The sequence below is a fragment of the Parasteatoda tepidariorum genome, chromosome 7 (assembly GCF_982258835.1).
Source record: "Parasteatoda tepidariorum strain Cologne lab strain chromosome 7, Ptep-v5.0, whole genome shotgun sequence".
Taxonomy (NCBI): Eukaryota; Metazoa; Arthropoda; class Arachnida; order Araneae; family Theridiidae; genus Parasteatoda; species Parasteatoda tepidariorum.
The window spans coordinates 97,922,384-97,943,427 of NC_141761.1; the positions used below are offsets into that span (position 1 = coordinate 97,922,384).

A 21,044-nucleotide genomic window follows, 5' to 3' on the forward strand; every position below is an offset into this window, starting at 1 on the left:
GGAAAGTCATGAGAAATCGTGGAAAGTCATGAATTTCGTAATTGAACAAAATTTGTCATGAAATGTCATGATTTTAACTATTTTTTTGAAAAAAATCATGGAAAGTCATGGATTTAGGTCGCCGAAAAATCTATAATTTTTAAAATGGAATCCCCCCCCATTTCATGGTGTTCCAAATATCTGAATTTGTAACAAAATTCCCACTCACAGTCATATTTAATTTAAATGTAAATTGTTTTTATCATGTTCTTTAAAAACCACGGTGTTCTTTTCAAAAAATGAAAGAAGAAACATCATTTCGAGAGCGAATTATCTTTTAAACCTCTGTGATTTCAGAATTTTTGTTCTTCTTATTTTTTTTTTTTACTTTATCAAATTCAAACTCTAACTGGAGCAAGCCAGTGATTGGCGATTTTTTTTTTTAAATTCAGAAATGAGAACAGAAAAATCAGGAGTATTTCTTTCCTTTCCGATGAACAAGAAAAGTATCTGTAGAATATAATTCTGCAAAAAAAAAAAAAAAAAAAAAAGAAAAGAAAAAAAATTGCTTTTGTATTTTTTTCAGCTATTTTATTGCTTCAACTCTTTCTTTACTCTGTTTTTTAAATTTAAAATCTATAAATATGAAGATGCAGAGTATGACAGTTTTGGTTATACCTATCATTTCAATTAATGTTATTATAATGCTTTTTTAAATTTATTGTTGCGTTTTTGTCGGAGCAAATAGTAACTTCGTTAAGTCATGAAAAATTCTTGGAATTAGTCATGGAAACTCATGAATTTAAAAATCTAAAATGTAGCAAATACCCTGTATTAAATATTTTTAATAATAAAATTTGCTTTAATGAAATTTTTTCTTCTATTAATCAATTGTTGCTGAAAACTTTTATATTCCCTTAAAAGGGGAATTTCGGCATAAAAAAATTCCTTTTCAAAATATAAGTATAAGAAAGCATACTCAGTGCGTTTTTATTATTTGTATATATTTCATTAATCTGTTAACATAATGAAGTAAGATGTTAGTATATCTGTTTTTGTGTGTCTATATGTATATTTAGAGTGTTTTGAGGGCAAAGTTTATTTTGCTGATACGAAACACAACACGGAAGTAGTTGGTGACCGAATGAGATATTACTGGAGGCTACTTTCTACTTTTTGATTAAATTTTTAATTAAGATTTTTAAAATATTTCTGTACATCAAACTCCATCACTTTCAAACTAAGCATCCTAGAATTTCCATTTTAAAGTTTGCACTTTTTCCTTACAAAATAAAGTTTTTTTTTTTTTTTAAGGGAAATTTTCTAATTTTTGATAAAATTTTAAAATATTTAGCATCTAAAAATCTATTATTGATATAAACATGAAACCTGTATAAATTAGGACAAATAATACATATAGAAAAAAAAACATTAAATACACAGTTTTTTTGTTATTTTTTAAATGATTTTTTTCTAACTGAAAGTTAAAGCATGATTTTTATTTGAAGAAAGACTTCAATGAAGCAACTCTATCATTGAAGAAAGACTTTCCAATTGCTAATATATGCTAATATTTCTTCAGTAACTCGGGGAAGGTTAATCTTTTTTAAAAATAATGATATTTTCCCTCAAGAATTTTTTAAAATACTTTAATGCAATTTGTTTTTTCTTGTTTTATTCTTTTGCTTTTAATTATGTGTTTTTGTTTTTCTCTTTCTGTTTATTAGTGTTAAATATCATTAATTAAATATATTTTCATTTTTTTGTCTTTTACTATTTTATGGTTATGATGTATATACTTAGTTATAATTAAATTAATAATTTATTATAATATATTATAAAATTTATAATATATAATAATTTTTTTTTTTAGCTATTTGTGACTATCTTTGATTTATGATAGCAATTTTTGGTTGTTATTTTTATCACAGCAAGCTGCATTTTTATATGATACTTTAAGGAGCAGCAAGGCTGCAAGTTTGTGCTTAGTTTTTGCTTTTTTATTTGTACTTCAATTAATGCTAATGTCATAGATTCAGAGCATAGTTATACTATCAGCAAGGGCAATGTGGAATCGTGAAATGATGGCTAGATGCAGGATTAGGACAGAGTGGAACAGTAAATCGGAAAGTTTTTGTAGGCGGATCAACTGCCCAAGGATTTGCACTTGCTCTACCCTTTTTTGCAACCGCATAGTGGTTGGTTAGTCTGTTGAACAATATCCGACATTTGCAAGCATATGAAGTGAAATTCATAAGTCTTCAGTATATCAAATTGTATGTTCTATTTTTGACCAGATCTTGTTGACCAATTTTAAGGACGAATTGATTATTGTTTCCAAAAAATTCTGGTACAGTTTTTCTTTTACTTAAAAATTTGAACCTTTTTATTTTAAAATATTATCTTGTTACTTTTGCAACTTTCAGCCTAGTTAGCAACTAGGTATGACCTCTAATTTTAAATGAGTACTTTCTTGTTTGTTCTATTATGTTTTCATTTCAAATTGAAACAAATTCTTAAATTACACTCCGGAAATAAGGCTGCCTTTTTGTTGTATAGTTTGCTCTTAGGTTAAAGAAATAATTAACTATGTTCAAACAACTTATTTGATTAGTCATCTTCAATACAATTTGTAAACATGTCACCTAAATAATGTTTAATAATGCAATTTCAATTTTAAATTTTTAGTGAGGATAGTTAGAATACATTTTATGAAAACATTACCATATAATATTTTAGTTTGCCATATTGAATTTTATTTTAATTAGTGTGAATAATACACAAATATATTCTTATTAATTTGTTAACTCTGTTATTAAAACTGCTCTTTTTACTTTTTAATATATTCAAATTGATAGTGGGTTCCGTCCCTGGGACATCTCAAGTCACCCCACCTCTAGATCGATGGTTACCAGCTAGTCTGGGTAGTTATCCGGGTATCCAATATAGAGCAATGAATTTTATAATTGTGTGCAAAAAGTTTTCAATTAGCATTAAAATTAACATTAAGGGGTTTAAATTTTCAACTGCTCTCCTAACCCAAACTATTAGGATCCTATTTCCCTGATTGCGGCTTATATTTTGGGGATCTCGTATCATAATTCACCGAAAAAAGGCATATTTATTTAGAGAAATAATGTTTTTGTGTATAACTTCGTAACTTAAAATATCGTCTGCACTTAGTAATTGCAATTTGCATATTTGAGGTCCTCCCTGAAACAATTAAGATTAAATCCTAGTATGATAAGTTTTTCAGGTTTTTTTTCTTCTGTGCACTGTATCTTTTTAGTATTGTAAATGCTCATGTCATTATTTTTTCATGTAGCTGATTTGTTGCATTTATCTGGAATACCTCAAAGTGCACTTGGTGTCAGCTTTCAGCAACAGCAACAGATGGTTCAAGAGTCTGAAATAAAGGTTAATCGTGGCTCTGATATACTAGATAACAGTACCCATGATTTAAGACTAGAAAAAAGCAATATTTTACTCTTGGGACCTACAGGATCAGGTAATGTGTTTATTTTCAAGGAGTAAGAGTTGATAATCCCTGTTATTCCAATGTACATTATTTAAAACTAGATAAACGTAATATTTTACCCTTGGCATGAAGTAATAAGTTCAAAGATGCGAAGTTCTGATGTTCTCTGTTCCAATGCTCATAATTTTAAAACTTGAGATAGGCAAAAATAGTTTTACTCTTGTAACCTGAGACTCAAGTAATGTGTTTATTATGAAGAGTACAAAGTGATAAGCTTATTCATTGCCTGCAATACTTAATGATTTAGTTTTAGAACATTTAGCATCAGTATTCCTTTTTTTTGTGCCCGATTCTTGCTCTTTTTTAAAAAAAAATTTCGAATAGCTTTTTATGAAGTCTCCCCGTGCGCTTACTATTTTGTCTATTTTAGTCTGTAATGAATATGGGGCGCTGCAAAAAAACTATGGCAAATAATTTATAATATAACTTCATTAAAAATAAATAATTTAACAAAATATAACAAATAATTATAAAAATTGACTTTTAAGAAATTTAATTGGTTTCAAAGGGATAGGCATAAATGCTTATTGCAGGGATAGGCCTTATGCCTTTTGCAGGGATAGGCATAAATGCTTATTAAAATTTTCAGAAATGGACCTCAAGTTTTTTACTTTTAATCTATTGCATTCCCACCAAAGTGATTGTTTCATGTATTTAGGAAAGACCTTGATTGCTCAGACTATTGCAAGATGTTTAGATGTACCATTTGCAATTTGTGACTGTACAACATTGACTCAAGCTGGTTATGTGGGTGAAGACATAGAATCTGTTATTGCTAAACTACTTCAAGATGCTAATTACAACATTGAAAAAGCTCAACAGGGTAAGACTATTTTTTTTTTTTTTTTTTTTTTGGAATTTGCTAGTAAACAAATCAGGGTAGGCCTTTCAGGATAATCTTTTGAACAAGACACTGTCCAAAACTGTCTAAAAATCTGTTGAAAATAGTTCAAAAGTGCATTAAAGTGTTTGAAATATTTACTTTTTATCATTTTGTACTCATTGCATTTAAATGATAACTATGTGAACATACTTTTTACTAATATTTTTTAGTATTAGTCTTGTATCAATTGAAAAACCATAATAAGTTATAAATTATACATATAATAGATCACATATAATAGATCATATTTCATAAATTCAAATAATATCATTAAATCTTTATATTAAAGTTCTTAGTAGTTTTGAATAAATAAAACAGATTTATATCAATGATTCCTTTCATGTTTTTTAATGGGTTTCAAAGATTAAGTTTCCAATTAACAAAAGTAATAATTAATTTTATTAATTGTAATTGTTAGATATTATGGATGTACTTTAAAATTTTATCAACGCCTGGTGGCTGAGTGGTAGTGCCTCACGTCGCGCCAGAGGTCCTTGGTACGATCCTTAGGCCGTGCAAGGTTGACTCAACCTTTCATCCCTGTAGTGGGTCAATAAAATGAATATCAAGCGTGCTTGGGAACCAAACACTGGGGGTTAGTTGTTGGGCTGACCACCCAACCGGAACATCTGCTCTCGCACCCTGGAAACCCAAAGGTCAAGGAAACTGAGATGGGTATAGTAGGCCTTGGTCCTCTATGGGCTGTCGTGCCACTGAGTATAGTTTTGTATAAAAATTTTTCTGGCATTTGTATTGTTTAATAACACTTCTAATGATATAATTACCTGACTTAGATATGGTTTATAGCTATAATTTTAATTAAGGGGTACTCTTTTTCTTTAATGGCATAGATTGGATTATTATTATTAGATATTACATGGACCATGGATTTTGTTTGACCCTATTAACTTTGTTTAGTTTAGATAGTTTAGTTCTGTTTGTGTAGATTTGACTTTTAAGTTTCAAGTAATTTAGTGCTATTGGAGATTTATCTTTTTTATTTGATTTAATTATATTTTTCAGGAATTGTATTTCTGGATGAGGTGGATAAGATTGGAGCAGTTCCTGGAATTCATCAACTACGTGATGTCGGTGGTGAGGGCGTCCAGCAGGTTTGTTGATGTTTTTTTTAAATAGTATGTGATACAATTTATTAAATATAATATTATATATATATTTTTAATAGTATGTATTTAATTGTAAAATTTTTGTATTTAATCTGATTTACAATAAGTGGGAACTAAGGAAATCCAATGTAAGCAAATTCAAAATTAAAAGTTCTAATATTCAAAAAAATTGACTGGAAAATGCTTCAAAATAGGTTACTTTTTATTGCTTTTTATTTATACTTAGTGTAAAATGTATGAGATTTGTTTATGATTTAACCTGTACATATTTAGGCCATAGTAATTACGTACTTGCCAAGTTTACTGTTTTTTAACGAAGACTCCTGTATTTTCTGATTTTTTTTTTAAAACAGTGATTTTTGTTTTGACAATCCTGTTGTTTATTATGACTATGGTTTACATACTGAGAGTTAGAAAGAGATTTTAGTTACAAGAAAATGATCTATTTTTAGGGTATGTTAAAAATGTTAGAAGGTGCTCTTGTTAATGTACCTGAGAGAAATTCTAGAAAGCTGCGAGGTGAATCAGTGGTTGTGGATACTACAAATATATTGTTCGTGGCATCTGGAGCTTTCAATGGCTTGGACCGAATTGTGAGCAGACGAAAAAATGAAAAAGTAGGTTAAATTTTTTCATGTAACCTAAAAATGTATAAATGAATAAATCTGTATTAATATTTTAAGATACAACATCTTATACAACATCTTTTTTATTTAATTAATAATGCTTGTAGAAATCACAAAATTTGATAGTCCGAACCATCTACTAATTATATAAATGGTTCAGGCATATAAACTTACAAGATTCGTTGTTTAATTCCTTTTTGGGAATTTAGTCATTCATATGAAAAGAAACTTAATTAACCATTTTATATTATTAAATTTTTATAGTGATGAATTCAGAGGTCACTTGCTTATTATTTTAAGTAAATGCATTAACTATGCATAGACTTTTGTTGTTTCACAAGTCTCTATTCACCTCTTTCATGCGATTAAAAAAAATAAATTCCAATAAATAATACAGCAGTTGTGTCATAAAATTTTTAAATGATGAATTGAGGGATCATCCACTAAAATTACTTTTATATCAAAATTTTAAGCGGAATATACATTCACTTAGTTTTTATTGCGATTTTTGAAACCCTACGCTAAAATTACTTGATTAAGAAAGTCTTTAACTCAATTACAAATTTAAATTATATATTGGTATGAGGAAATATTACTGCTTTATTAAATGCAACATTAACCAAACTATTATGAGTTATTCATTATTGGTAAAATTAAACCAGAAACTGTTAAAACTTTCTGTTCTAAGCAAAGTAATTCTGAAATTAAAAATCGTTAATTCATTATTCTTTTGCGATAAAATTTCTATTTATTACCCTTAAGTAGAGCAAATTATAATTTTTTTTTATTGCCTTTTTTAAAAAGTTGCTTGGTTTATTGTTCCAAAAAATGTTGTCTTGATTTTTTTTTGGCCCACTACAAAACCTGCATTATCCCTATTAAGTAACTAGTTTTGCTGTGCGGGGAAGACTGTGACTTTCTATGTGTGTAACTACCATCAGTTTTTTTAAAATTTAATCTAAATTCTAAGAATGCAGTGTAAACTCACTATTATCCAGCCTCTATACTATAAATTTTTTTCCAACATTAATTGAGCAAATTTTGTTGTATACAATGTTAGATTTTTGTAATAATAATCTTTGAATTACTATGTTGGGATCACTGACAAATTCAAATTTTTGAAGGTTTATTTATTTTCATATTTTTCAAAAATTGTGTACTTACAAATACAATTCATTATTTTTATCTTGAGTTCGTTTAAATTTACATAAATATTAGATCATACATACAGATGCATTTAATTGGCTAAATTTATTTTGACATTTTTGTGAACTTCTGTTTATACATTTTTCTATGTCTCTTAATCTATTATTTCAAACACAAATGTGTATATAAAATAATGAATAGCATAGAATTTTAAACACTTGTTTAAAATTCTAAAAATTAAATTATATGTTTTAAACATAAATGTGTGTTCAATTCTAAACTTTAATAGCTTTAAACATTTTATTTCAGTACTTAGGATTCGGTGCCCCTACATTTCAATCCCCTGGCAGGAGGGCTGCATATAATGCAGGGTTGGCGAACAATTCAAATAAAGAGAACGCCGCAGAAGAGAATGCTGAGAAAGATACATTGCTGCGTCTTGTTGAATCTAGAGATCTGATTGAATTTGGGATGATACCAGAATTTGTTGGCCGATTTCCTGTAGTCGTCCCACTTCATAGTTTAGATGAGAAAATGCTGGTGCAAATTTTGACAGAGCCAAAAAATGCTTTAGTTCCCCAATTCAAAATGCTTTTTACTATGGACAAGGTAAGCTACCCCCTTTTTTTCATTTTTACTGTGATATGTTGATTTATTGAACAATATTTAGAGAAGAACATTACTGTAGAATTTTTTTAAAAAAAAATTATTCTTGATATTTTTACATAAATTTTGCAGCTGGTCCATTGAAGAAGATTTTCATTAAAGTAAATCTCATAACATGATTTATATTTACAGGAATTGAAATATGCTTATGATGCATTGAACTATGTTTAAAGACTGGTTCCATTTGTATACTTGTCTTTAAACAATGTTTTCTGAAAAAAAAATTTTTTTTTTACTTGCAGATTCTATAAATCTTTTTCATTGGATTTAATTGTAACTTTCACAGCATGCTTATAAATTATGTGGTTTAGTTACACATAGAGACTTCTGGTGGCTGAGTGGTAACAGTTCGCGCTCCCATGCCACAGGTCCTGGGTTCGATCCTTGGGCCGGGCAAGGTTGACTCAGCCTTCCATCCCTTCAGTGGGTCAATAAATGAGTACCAAGCATGCTTGGGAACTAAACACTGGGGGGTTCCGCGTTCGGCTGACCACCTGACCGGAACATTTGCTTCTGCACCTCAGAGCCCAAGGTCAAGAAAACTGAGATGGGCACAGTAAACCTTGGCCCACTATGGGTTGTTGCGCCACTGAGATTAGTTTTTAGTTACACATAGAGCTTTTTTTTAAAAAATATTGTTTTAACTTTTTATAAATAAATGTTTAATATAAGCAATTTTTGTCCAATATAATGCTACGCTGTTTAATTTAAGTATTTTTGTTTTAAAAGTTTTTGTTTTACCTTTTGTAGTGATATGTTGGTTTATTAAATAATATTTAAGAAGAACATTACTGTGGAATTTTTGTAAAATTGATTTTATTATTTTTAGCTATACACGAAGAATATTTTCATAAAAGTTGTAATGCATATAAAAAAGAACTATATCGAATATTTTATATTGGCAGGTATATATAATATTGATAGAAAAAAAAATTCTGAACTTTAACAGCATTTCTTCAAAATAATTTGCACACTTAATAACCCTTTTAATTTTTCCACATTTAATTAGTTACTTAACAGCGTACCTATGACTATTGCATTTTTTTGTACAATTTGTAAAAAAAAAGGAAAAAAAATTAGTCTGTATTTATGACATACAATTAGTTGCATTAATCCTATACGAAATTGAGTTAGTTCTTGAATATGGTATATTCAGATGTGTCTAAGATCTAACATTATTGACCATACTGTTATTTAGTTTTCATTATTTGTTTTTAACTATGTTTTTAAATTTATTTTGAAACTTGTTAAATACTGTGAAATCATTATGTTCGTTATTTTAATTACTTAGCAATCCATACAATAACTTCAAAGAACTTGTTCTTTTTCTGTGAAATGTTTGAACAGGGTTCCCACGGTCCTTGAGAGTCCTTGAAAGTCCTTGAAATTTTTTTTGTTGCTAAATTTAGGTCCTTGAAAGTGCTTGAAAAACGTCTTAGGTCCTTGAAAAACTTGATTGGTCCTTGAATTTGTCCAATACTGCCGACGGCCCTTTTTATAAAACACCCACGGATCTTTCTGTTTTGTTCCCGAGCTCTCTCACGTGTTTTTTAACGCCACCGTTTCTAACCGGGCCTAACGTCTTGGTGTCTGCCAAGCGCGCGGAGCACAGCAGACAATCAATGCGTTCGGGGCGAGACTCCATCTTCTGTTGCATATGCTTAGATATTCTTTTTTCTTATCGAAACTGGAATACTCTCTATTTTCATAACAATATGTACCTTGTAGTTTTCAATAAATTTGCCATTTTACCATTCGCACTTGTCCTTACGTTTGCGTCATTTCAAAACTTTATTGTAAAGCGTATTCGCAAAGGCACGGCTTCGTATTTGTGTTATGTAGTTTAGACTAGTTATGCCTGGGAAGTGCTATTTTAATCCCCAATGGGTGGATAATCAAGCTTATAAAGAATGCATTTTATCGATGCCCGAAAAGAAGTTCAGAGCCAAGTGCCGATTATCCATGAAGGAGATCGATATCGCGAAAATGGAAGAATCTGCTCTGAAATCACGCATCAAAGAAAGGTAAAACAAAAAAGCAGTCTCATGCCCTGAGTTCTCTTTTTCCAAAGACATGAACATCTAATTCATCTGGTGTAAATACTCCTTCAACATCGTGTGCCCCATGTGAAACAGAAACTTTAGTGGCCGAGGTAACATTGTCTTCTTATCTGGTCAAAAGGAATGTGCTTGATGCTGAAATTCTCTGGAGTCTGAAGTGCATCACTAGTAAATATTCATGTAACTCCTGTGAAGGGATTATTAAATTGTTCTCCAAAATGTTTGCTGATAGCTGTATTGCGAGACAATTTTTTTGTAGTGCCACAAAGTGAGCCTATTTGGGCTCCTTTGGATTGGCACTATACTTCAAAGGGATTCTTATAAATGAGCTGAAGAATGTTGATTGCTACACTGTACTCTTTGATGAGACGTTAAATCAGTCTCTACAATCTAAGCAGATGGACATTATGGTAAGGAATTGATAATAAAGTTTGCACTAAGTATCTTACCTCCCAATTTATGGGTCATGGAACTGCAGAAAATATTTTGTCCTCTTTTTACAAATGCATGGATGATGGTTTAAAGCTCTCTAAAATACTTCAATTATCCATGGATGGACCCTATGTCAATTGAAAATTCTATTAGAAGCTTCAGTGTGAATTAAGAGAGAAATATTCCCACCAGATCATATTCATTGGCAGTTGTGGATTACACATAACAAATAATGATTTTTTTTTTTTTTTTTTAAACAAACAAAAAATATAACTTTATTGGGAACAAAAACACATAAATACAAAGAATATATATTCGTCGTCAAGAGGAAAATCCTGTCCAGGCGACAAAGAAAAGTAATACTATAAATTTAAAATAGAAATTAAAAAAAAGAAAGAAAAAAAAGGGGGTATTACAATCATAAATTATTTTGCTCATAATAAGACGTCATATATTGTTGAACGCTGTAATAATAGAAAACAAAAAAAAAAAAAAAAAATGCATGAAACAATATAAAAAAAAAATAACAAAGGTTACATAAGAAATTTATTTGGATTGGCACAAGACTGGTATAAAAAATCAAATGCTTCCTTTAAAGTGAAAAATAGAAATCTAAATCGTCAATGTTCATCACAAATTGAAATAAAGCACGCTTAAAAGAAGAATATATTTTGATGTTTTGCAACTGAAATGGTAATTTATTATATAATTTAGGTGCTAAGTAAAAAAACTGTTTTCGTGAAATTTCTTTTGTAAAGAGGGGAATCTCATACATTTCAGTTGGTCTCCTTTCAGACACATTAGTTTTTAATTTGCATATTAATTTATTGTTGTGTAAATAGAGTAAAATACGAAAAAATACATTATGGCGAAATGGTAATAGGTTAATTCTTGTATATATATTGGTAGTAGTTACACTTGAATTATTTATATTTAGGGAATTAATAATCTTGAAGCATTTATTCTGAACTGAGATTAAGGGAAGTAAATTAGTTTTATATTCACCGCCATATATTATTGCATAATTAATTAAAGAATAAACCCAGGAGTAATAGAGTGCTTTCACAAAATTGAAATGAATTTTATTCTTAAGGTGATAAAATTTAACTAAAACAAAACGCAATTTTTTAACTAAATTGTTAATATGTGTTTTCCATTTCAAATTAGAATCGATATATAGTCCTAAATATTTGATATTATTTACAGATTGTAGAATATAGCATTGACAATTTTCATTAGTACTTTTGCAGGAGAGAGAGTGAAATTTTAAATTTAAGTTAAATTCTGATTTTCTTATAAATATATTTAGTTTTATTTAGATTTAAATTTAAGTCATTTATTGTAAACCATTTTGAAATTACGCGTAAATCAGATTCAATTTGAAAAATTAGTTGATTTAAATCAGTGCAAGAATACTAAATTACGGAATCATCAGCATATGTTATTATCTTACCAAAAAGTTTGAGTTGACAAAAGTCATTGATGAATATAATAAACAATAAGGGTCCTAGAATAGATCCTTGAGGAACACCACTGTTTGAAAAAATATAATTACTAAAATTACTTCGGATTTTAACTCTATGTTCTCTGTTTGAAAGATATGAAATAAACCAATTTAACATAATTCCTCTGAAACCAGAAAATTCTAATTTTTTAATTAAAAGATTGTGATTGACATTATCGAAAGCTTTTGATATATCAAGAAATATAGCTACTGTTATCTTATGTTCAGCAATACTATTATGAATAAACTTTGAAAATTCCAAAAGAGCTTTTTCTGTACTTTTGCCTTTAATAAATCCATGTTGATTAACAGAGACAAAATTTGTATGTTTTAAATAATTGTACATTTTATCAGCTAGAGCTTTTTCAATGATTTTGGAAAAAACAGGTAATATTGAAATTGGTCCAACATTTTAAACATGGTGAAAATGGGATATGTTCCTTCTAATTTTTATTTTCAGAAAGAATTGTTGCTGCATAACATTTAGAGAAGGTTGTGTAAATTATGGATGAATAATTTCAGAAACGATGTTTAATAGAGGAGAGGAGAGGGTTATGGAATAGTCATGGAATATGGAATACCTAAGATTTAGCTCTGTCTTTCATGCAGCCTTCACATGGAAATACACAGGATTAAAGGATTTCACCATTAACACCTCATTACCTTTAGTTATAGATTGTGCTGAAAATGATTTTGTGAATTAATATGTAAAACCAGTAGGATTGTTTTTAAAAAAATATAAATTTTAGTCCATAATACATATACTTTCTTCTCTCTATATAGGCAAAGCATTTAGGTATTATATTTGAAATTAATTATTGCCACAACAAGCATTATTGCTTCTAGTAAAATAGAAGAGAATAATTTTTAAAATTGGTCTTAGATTAAGGTCCTTGAAAATTTTGTTGAGGTCCTTGAAAAGTCATGGAAAGTCCTTGAATTTCAATCTCATCATAGAGTGGGAACCCTGTTGAAGCTTATCTTTTTTTTTTAATTAAGAATTTAAAAAAAATTAGCTTAGACCTTTTTTATTTTATTTTTAAAGTAAAACTTATTTAAGGAAATATATTACAATATTGTAAATTCATTGGCTTAAGTCAGTAGGAATCATTGAAAGTCGTATTTGAAAAACCTAGATTAGCTGGTACCCTGTTTAAAATGATTTTATTTTATTAACTTTTTTCTTATCATTAGCCAGGAGTGATTGTATTCTGGATGTACTCTGGAATTTCATGTTTTTCATATCATCTTTTTCGGTCTAGAAACTATTAGGAGCAGATCATGAGATTTTCCTGTGAATTTCTCGGAATTAAACTTATTTCAAAACCATTGATTTGAGGACTTACGCGAATCAAAACGTGTAATACGACGAAATATTCACTGAGTTAAACTATCTTTAATTTTAATTTTGAAGCTTTTGCTAAATTGCGTTAGCAAAACGTTTTTATTCATGTGATTCTACCTCCGATTTTATATATTTTTTGGTTTGTCGGATTTTTGCAGTTTTTAATATTTTAGACTACGCTGAAATCTGCTAATATTGCGATTCATACCATACCAACGTGATTTTAATATCATATTTCGATTTTCATATTTACCTGATTTAAAAGTTACGCACTGTGAATCTTATTCACATGATTTAAAAATCTCAATTTGTACAAACTAAGGCAAAACAACGTTAAAGAGCACAAAAATATTTATAAAATACAGACAGCTGTTTCGGATGCTAAAAGGGCAACCTTCATGTTAAAGGGCAACGTTAAAGGTTTCCCTTTAACGTTGTTTTGCCTTAGTTTGTATTTTAGCTCAAAGGTCGCCCACTTTTGTATTTATCGCAATTTGTATTTATGTTTTTTTAAAATCAATATCGTGATTCATAACCACATGTTTTTAAACTTCAATATCATGATTCGTATTTACGCGAGTTTGAAATTCAATGTTATTCATATTCAAGCATTTGTAGTATCAAGCCTTGATTATCACATTTATATGTGATTTAAAAGTCACACACATTGAGTTGTATTAACGCGATCTAAAAATCCAATATCGCGATTTGTGTCTTCGCTTTCTTAAAATCCAATATTACGATTCATATTCACACGATTTTAAAATCCAACATCGCTATTCTTGTAGTAACTAAGTTTTTTTCTTAAATTAGTTACTAAAAAGGTGTGATATTCTACAATGGTAGATAATTTAAATACAAATCTTAATTTAAAAAATTATATCAAACCCATATACTTTATAAATTGATATCAAATGTTTGCCCCAAAAATTTTCAGAGTTTTTCTTTTTGGCTCACAATTACCCTTGATTAGCTGCTATTTATTAACAACCTTCTGAAAGCATCTTCAAAGCCTAATAATCCTTTTATATAAGGGTTTGGTAAAAATAAAATTCAATAGTCACATGAATTAATTACTGTTTAATATTTATAATTAAATGTTTCATTTTTATTCATTTTTTGTATAACTATAAAACATAAATTTGTACTTTTGTTTCATTTAATAAAGTAATTCTTAATATTTCACTTCTCTGACTTATGTGAAAAATATGTGCTATGCGAATAAAGAAATCCAAATATTTTTTTCTTAATTTCATTTAGTATGTTGAAAAAGTTGGATGTGGCATACATAATTTATTTTTCTTCTTATGTGGCACTCTCTCAAAAAACATATTTTAGAAGCATCTTCAAAAACTAATAATCCCATTATATAGGATTTGGTAAAAACCAAATTTATTAATCATATAAATCAATTAATGACTGTTAAATAATTATTTATAATTAAATGTTTTATTTTATTTATTTTCAGTATAACTATAAAACATAAATTTGTAATTTTTTTTATATTTAATAAAGAACTTAGTAAATTTTCACTTCTCTGACTTACATGAAAAGTGCTATTTAAATAAAAAAGTTAGATAAATGATATTTTTTCTTAATTTTAATTAGCATTTTGAAGAAGTTGGATGAGCATGCATAATTATTTTCTCTCTCCTTAAGTGGCCCTCTCTCAAAAAAGTTGGCCATCCTCTTTTCATTATGTAATGTTAGTGTTTGATGAAGTATTTCTCAACCGGGTCTTATATGGTTCTGTCTTGTTTTCAATTTGGTTTTTTGGTAATGAAACAATTTATTTATCACTAATATTCATTCCAGATTTTTAGCTTTTTCCAGCTTTTGAGAAACATTCTTTTCAACCATGAATTACAATTAGTTTGATTTTTATAAAAAAAATTGTACTTTACCTTTTTCTCTTCGCTATACTTCTAATTTTATGTAGTATTATACACTAACTTACTGTATTGCTATGTGATATCTATTCTTAAATTTCAAGGTGGAATTGACATTTACTGATGACTCCATGAAAACTATTGCTAATTTGGCTATGGATAAGAAAACAGGTGCTCGTGGACTGAGAGCAATCATGGTGTGTATTATTTGCAAATATAAATCGTAATTAAGTTTTTTTAACAATTAACAGTCATTTTGCCTAGTGAAGAAAACATGTTTTTAAGAATTTTTTTTAAAAAAATTATTATGATAAAATCATTTAACCAGACTGCTACAAATTTATCTGTAACTAAAATTTAGCTTTTATTTTTTCAATTTCATACGAATAGTAGTATTAATTTCCTAAAGTTTCCACTTATTGTGTTAATTTTATATGTATAATCCTTAAATAAATAATTGCAAGAAGTTGACGCGGTAAGACATTACTTTATTAAAAACTTCATTTGATTAATATACAAATTGGGAATAACACTCAACATGTTCCAAGCACTCAAAAATAGGCTCCCATTTTCACGACTTGCCAGACGTGAATAAGGAGAAGCAAAAGTGATTTGATTTATAAAATGTAAAGTTGCCAACAAAAAAGGGAAGAAACAAAACTAGAAAAATCAGAATTATCGAAAGAAAAAAAAGGGAAAACAAAACAAGAAAAACCCTTGTGGCCGAGAGGGGCAAAATCAAGATAAAATGCATTACGTCGTGGTGTTAAATAAGTGTCGTTAACAAGATAATCAGCATTTGTATGAATGAAACAAGATTCCAAGGCATCAAGATGAGCTGATGTGACTGGGATGAAAATATTTGTGGCATTGTCGAAATTGAATTTATGCCCAAGAATCAGACAATGAGCAGCAGATAATGATTTCTCATATTATTGATAATGTACCTATCTATCATGTTCCTTAGGTTAAAATTTTAAAGGACGTCTAGTTTGTTCGAAGTAGCCAAGGTCACACTGACAAGGAATACGGTAAGTGCCGCAGCGACTATCAAAACTGATAGAATCTTATAGATAAATTTAATTTTGTTAGCATGTCTAAAAGTAACTTTAAAACCAAAATGAGATAGAATAATTTTAATAACGAACAAAAGAAAGATTCTCTGTAAGGATTAGAGAAAGTGAGGTTTTTGTCTAGTGAATTTAGCAAGAGCTAAATCGAAAGGTTAAATCCACGATTAGCAGCGAGTGAGCATAGGAAGTTAAGTTAGGAGTTTAAAGAGGAAGGAACCTGTACCCCTTGCTTTGAACGTGCTCACTATTAAACGCATATCCTTTCACTCTTTAACTTCCAACAAAATCTATACTGTTTACAATTCCCATGATTTTGTTTCCCTACTAGCACATCTTTTCTCTTCCAACAAAACTGTGCTCTCTCTTGATGTTTCTCCTTTCATTATTGTCCCCATTTCTAGTGCTATTCATTGTTTAAAACTATGGTTGCAAGAATTTCACTTATCTTTTATTGAAATTGAAGATATTATCTCCCTTTTCAATTTCATTCTTCAGTAAACTGCTTATTAATTCAATGGTAAATTCTATAAACAAATTGAGAGTTTTATCAATTGGCTATGCCCTTTTGTTCTCATTTTTTGTGACATATTCATGCATTATTTTGATGGAAATTTTTTTTAATTGTTCAAAGTGTCATAGTGGAAGAGCTATGTTTATGACATGTTTGTCTAAGTATGTTTGTGGTTTTTCTAATTTTGTTTCTCACCTTTATTTTTCAATTTTCACTTGCTATTTTATAATTCAAATCACTTTTGTTTCTTCTCATTTACGTCTGATAAGTCTTAAAAAAGTGTCCCTATTTTTGAGCGCTTGAAACATCTCTACAGTTATTTCCAATTTGAAGTGAATGAATTTTTTAGTCAAATAATGCATAATACTACTTAGATATTTTTTGTCTGATGAAGTTTGTTCTTGATTCAGATTAGCAGAATTTTTTTTTCTTTCTGCTACTGAAGTTTTTCTTATTTTAGTTTTATGCATAGATTCTAATTATTATTATTTTTATATGTTAATAAAGTTTTGTCCTTTATTTTGTTGATTTCATTACCGCCATTAATAAACAAAAAATTTCTCTTTTAACAGGAAAATATTTTACTCGAAGCTATGTTTGAAATTCCTGGATCTGATATTGTTACTGTACACATAACTAGTGATGTGGTTTTGGGAAAATGTCCTCCTATCTTTGTAAGAAGCGTAAAGCAGGAAAAGTGTTGTGACACCGAAACAAGGGAGGATTTTGAACGAGCCGCTAACCCTTGAATGTAAAAATTTTAGGCAAAATAAGGTAAAAAATAAACATTAAATAAAACTTTTATGTAACTATACGAAGTAAATATCTGATTGTCATCAAATTTAGGTAATAAAAGTATTTTCTATTTTATATGTCTTTGTTTTGATTCGTTTATGAATTGAGGGATGTATGTTGTTATTTGTTCAAATATTTAGGGCTGTTGTTTGTTTATTAATTCAGGGATATAATAAAATTTTAGTCTTTTAAGTTGTTTTGTTGTTTCTTGGTAATGGTAACACCTTCTTAGCAAATCAGTTAACACAGATGAATGCCACAATTCCTGAATGGATTATTTCCATAAAACGAAAAGAAATACACCTCTGATAGAGAAATGATTTTCTACTTAATGGCTAAAAAACTTTTGTCATTTAGTTGTGTTAATTTTTATTAGTATTTTATAAACACAGATGAATGCCACAATTCCTGAATGGATTATTTCCATAAAACGAAAAGAAATACACCTCTGATAGAGAAATGATTTTTCTACTTAATGGCTAAAAAACTTTTGTCATTTAGTTGTGTTAATTTTTATTAGTATTTTATGAACACAGATGAATGCCACAATTCTTGAATGGATTATTTCCATAAAACGAAAAGAAATACACCTCTGATAGAGAAATGATTTTCTACTTAATGGCTAAAAAACTTTTGTCATTTAGTTGTGTTAATTTTTATTAGTATTTCATGAACACAGATGAATGCCACAATTCCTGAATGGATTATTTCCATAAAACGCAGAACAGCACTTTACGGCAGAACAGTTTAACGAGGACCAATACCACACTCACTCGGTCCCTACGCAGACTGATTCAAGTGGTCACCCACCAGCACACTGATCGTAGCAGCCAGTGATGCTTGACTTTGGTGATCTGCTGGGACCGTGTCTTAACGATCAGTCCACTGCGCGACTTGGGGGGAGGTCAGGAGGTGATGGATTAGAATTTTGTAATTGTATTCAGGGAAACTTGTTGAGTCGACCACCTCTGCCAGTTAATCAAATAAAACTAGTTTAAGAAATTAAATGGATAACTGTATAATTTTTCAAGAGTAGAAATCTATTCCCTTTAGCTGTTATGTGTCCTTTTATAGTTTGTCTAAGCTAAGAACTCCTCCCGCCACAAAGTCTGAGGTCATCTGGTGCTATGGAAACAAACAAGAAAAGTGCATTTTGGGGAGGGTAGCTTATAGGACTCACACAGTAGACTGATTCCCTTTCTCTCGCCGACCAGAGCCGAAACCACTCCAAAACAGTGACTCTGCACCCTTACTTGAAATAATCATACCTCGTTATCATAGTCACTGCCACAGGTCCAGACGAATGTCTGGGGGAGTTCTTATTTTAGACAAACTATATATGTCACTAGACAGATCTTCCAGAAGAAAATATCCAATTTATTAACTCATTTGCTGAAAGTTCTCTTTTTAATTTGAATATTGATTACAAACTTAAATGCATCTAAGCAAAAAAATATTTTTGTTATTGATCCGTTGATGCCTTAAAATGTTTATAAAATGGATTAATAAAGGTTAAACCTACATATATCTGTTATTGTCTTTCTCATTCTGTGGTTGGTAGAATAATTTTTATTCTGTAATATATCTCTTTCGTATAAAACCAGCTGTAAGTGTTGTCAAAAATAAGAACGTCTGAAAGGAAACAATATTTTTTTTAGGAATATATATATATATATATATATATATATATATATATATATATATATATATATATATATATATATATATATATATATATATATATATATATATATTTTACACTTTGTAACAGTTAACTGATTTATAATATTTTGATTAAAAATTTTGTTTATTATAAATACAGTATAGTATAGTTAGTTTGATTACAAATAGCTCATTTTCTAAAAGAAGATGCGACACTAAATTAGTTAAGTGATTTTTGAGAAGTTATTTAATTTTTTTGAGCAATGAATAGTAAGTCGCAATGGCAATCGTTGTAGACGGCAGTATGTTAGGAAAATTATTCTTGATATAGTGAGAGATAATAAACTTTTACTATATGTGTTTGTTGTATGTTTCGGCTACATCTGTCCAACATACATCATGGGTTTATACCTCAAACTGGGTAGAAAAATCATTTAAAAGCGTAATGCATTGTGGAAGGTGAAAATATCTGTAATACATTCACATACAAGGGAGCAGAAGAAAAGAGAGGAGGTTCTAGATTTGGAACTGGTGTTCCTATGTGACGCTTTAACCGCTTTCATGATTATCCCGAGAAAACTCGGGCAGAATTTGTCAGTACGTTTTGTTTAATCACGTTTTTACTCGGCCTGAAGCAAAAAAAAAAAAAATAAATAAATAAATAAATAAATAATAATAATAATCTGCTGTGATTGGAAGATTGCCAAGTTTTGTTTGGGAACTATGCTGTTAGATTGTGGAGTTGCACAAGTGCGTTATGTGCGATTGTATATACGATGCTGAATTTATGTAGAAAAAAATCGTAAAAAAAATTGCTTATCACTTTTCCGGCGTTTGGAAAGTATCACTTTGTGTTGTCCCTTGTTTTAAAAACTATCTTGCAAAGACTAATATTTAACTTTTTTTATTTGCCCGAAATAACTTGGGATAGTATACTGATGGTAAATGTAATGTTTTTTACACATAAAAAAATTTAAATTTCAACAGTAGGCCGGGATATGCTGGTCGGTAGGGCGTTGGGCTCATGTCCGAGAGTTCGTGGTTTCGAACCCCGCCGGCCGAGTGACTGATGCACGTTAAAATTCTGTCGAGTCGCAAAGTCCTGCATGTTCCCATAACAAATCAATACCTCTGGGGGTACTGGATTGAAGATCAATCGTTCTCTGATTCATGTCAAAATTGCGATCTGTGGATGTATGAATGGGTTCGCCTCATAAACAGGTGTGACATATGGTGTGGCAGAAGTCGAATTCTTGGCCATAGATGGCGTCACTGAAAAGCAAGAATTGCACTCTCTGACTTAAATTTGCTCGGTTTCACCAAGCAGGCTTGCCCATGTGGCATTAGAACCAACCACCAACCAAAATTTCAACTTAAAACCCGTGTATTATATTTTGTTTTAGTTCGTTGTACTTCTTAAAGAAATGAAAAAAGAAAAAAAAAGTATGTTGATTTTTTCCATTTAAAAAAAAACTTGGTAAGGGAAGTGGTTTAAGTGTTATAGTAGTAGTAGTACTTCATTTTCGTCGCACTAGAGCTGAACAATGAGCTATTGGCGACGGTCTGAAAAACATCCCTGAGGATACTAACATCCCTGAGGATACTACTGAGGATTTGAAAACATGATATCACAATTTTCATTCTCTGTAGAGGGAAAAGCTCCCGTTTTCGGTAGCTCGACGACCTGCACGCGAAGTTGAGCTCTTTACGGTAGAACAGTTTAAAGAGGATCGATACTGCGCACCCTCGGTCCCTGCGAGGCCAGATTAAAGTGATCACCCACTCACTGACCGCTGCCAGTGATGATT

At 29.6% G+C, this 21,044-nt stretch overlaps 2 protein-coding genes across 13 annotated transcripts in view; one reads left to right on the forward strand and one right to left on the reverse strand.

Moving 5' to 3' along the window:
* The window catches only part of ClpX (Caseinolytic protease chaperone subunit), a 35,536-nt gene extending 17,887 nt beyond the window's left edge, over positions 1-17,649 (forward strand). For all 5 annotated transcript variants that reach the window (XM_016073050.4, XM_016073075.4, XM_016073058.5 and 2 more), the window contains 7 exons: positions 3,305-3,487; positions 4,176-4,340; positions 5,424-5,512; positions 5,980-6,144; positions 7,609-7,908; positions 15,300-15,392; positions 17,352-17,649. In XM_016073050.4, the coding sequence (XP_015928536.2) occupies positions 3,305-3,487; positions 4,176-4,340; positions 5,424-5,512; positions 5,980-6,144; positions 7,609-7,908; positions 15,300-15,392; positions 17,352-17,528 (1,172 nt within the window). In that variant the 3' untranslated portion in view covers positions 17,529-17,649. The remainder of the gene's footprint in view (positions 1-3,304; positions 3,488-4,175; positions 4,341-5,423; positions 5,513-5,979; positions 6,145-7,608; positions 7,909-15,299; positions 15,393-17,351) is intronic.
* The window catches only part of LOC107455506 (SEC14-like protein 2), a 90,265-nt gene continuing 75,305 nt past the window's right edge, over positions 6,085-21,044 (reverse strand). For 5 of the 8 annotated variants that reach the window (XM_087168327.1, XM_087168331.1, XM_087168332.1 and 2 more), the window contains one exon: positions 18,934-19,206. In XM_087168327.1, the coding sequence (XP_087024453.1) occupies positions 19,118-19,206 (89 nt within the window). In that variant the 3' untranslated portion in view covers positions 18,934-19,117. Of the gene's footprint in view, positions 6,169-18,933; positions 19,207-21,044 lie in introns of those variants that run through there. The other 3 variants (XM_087168329.1, XM_087168330.1, XM_087168328.1) reach the window with 2 other exon arrangements.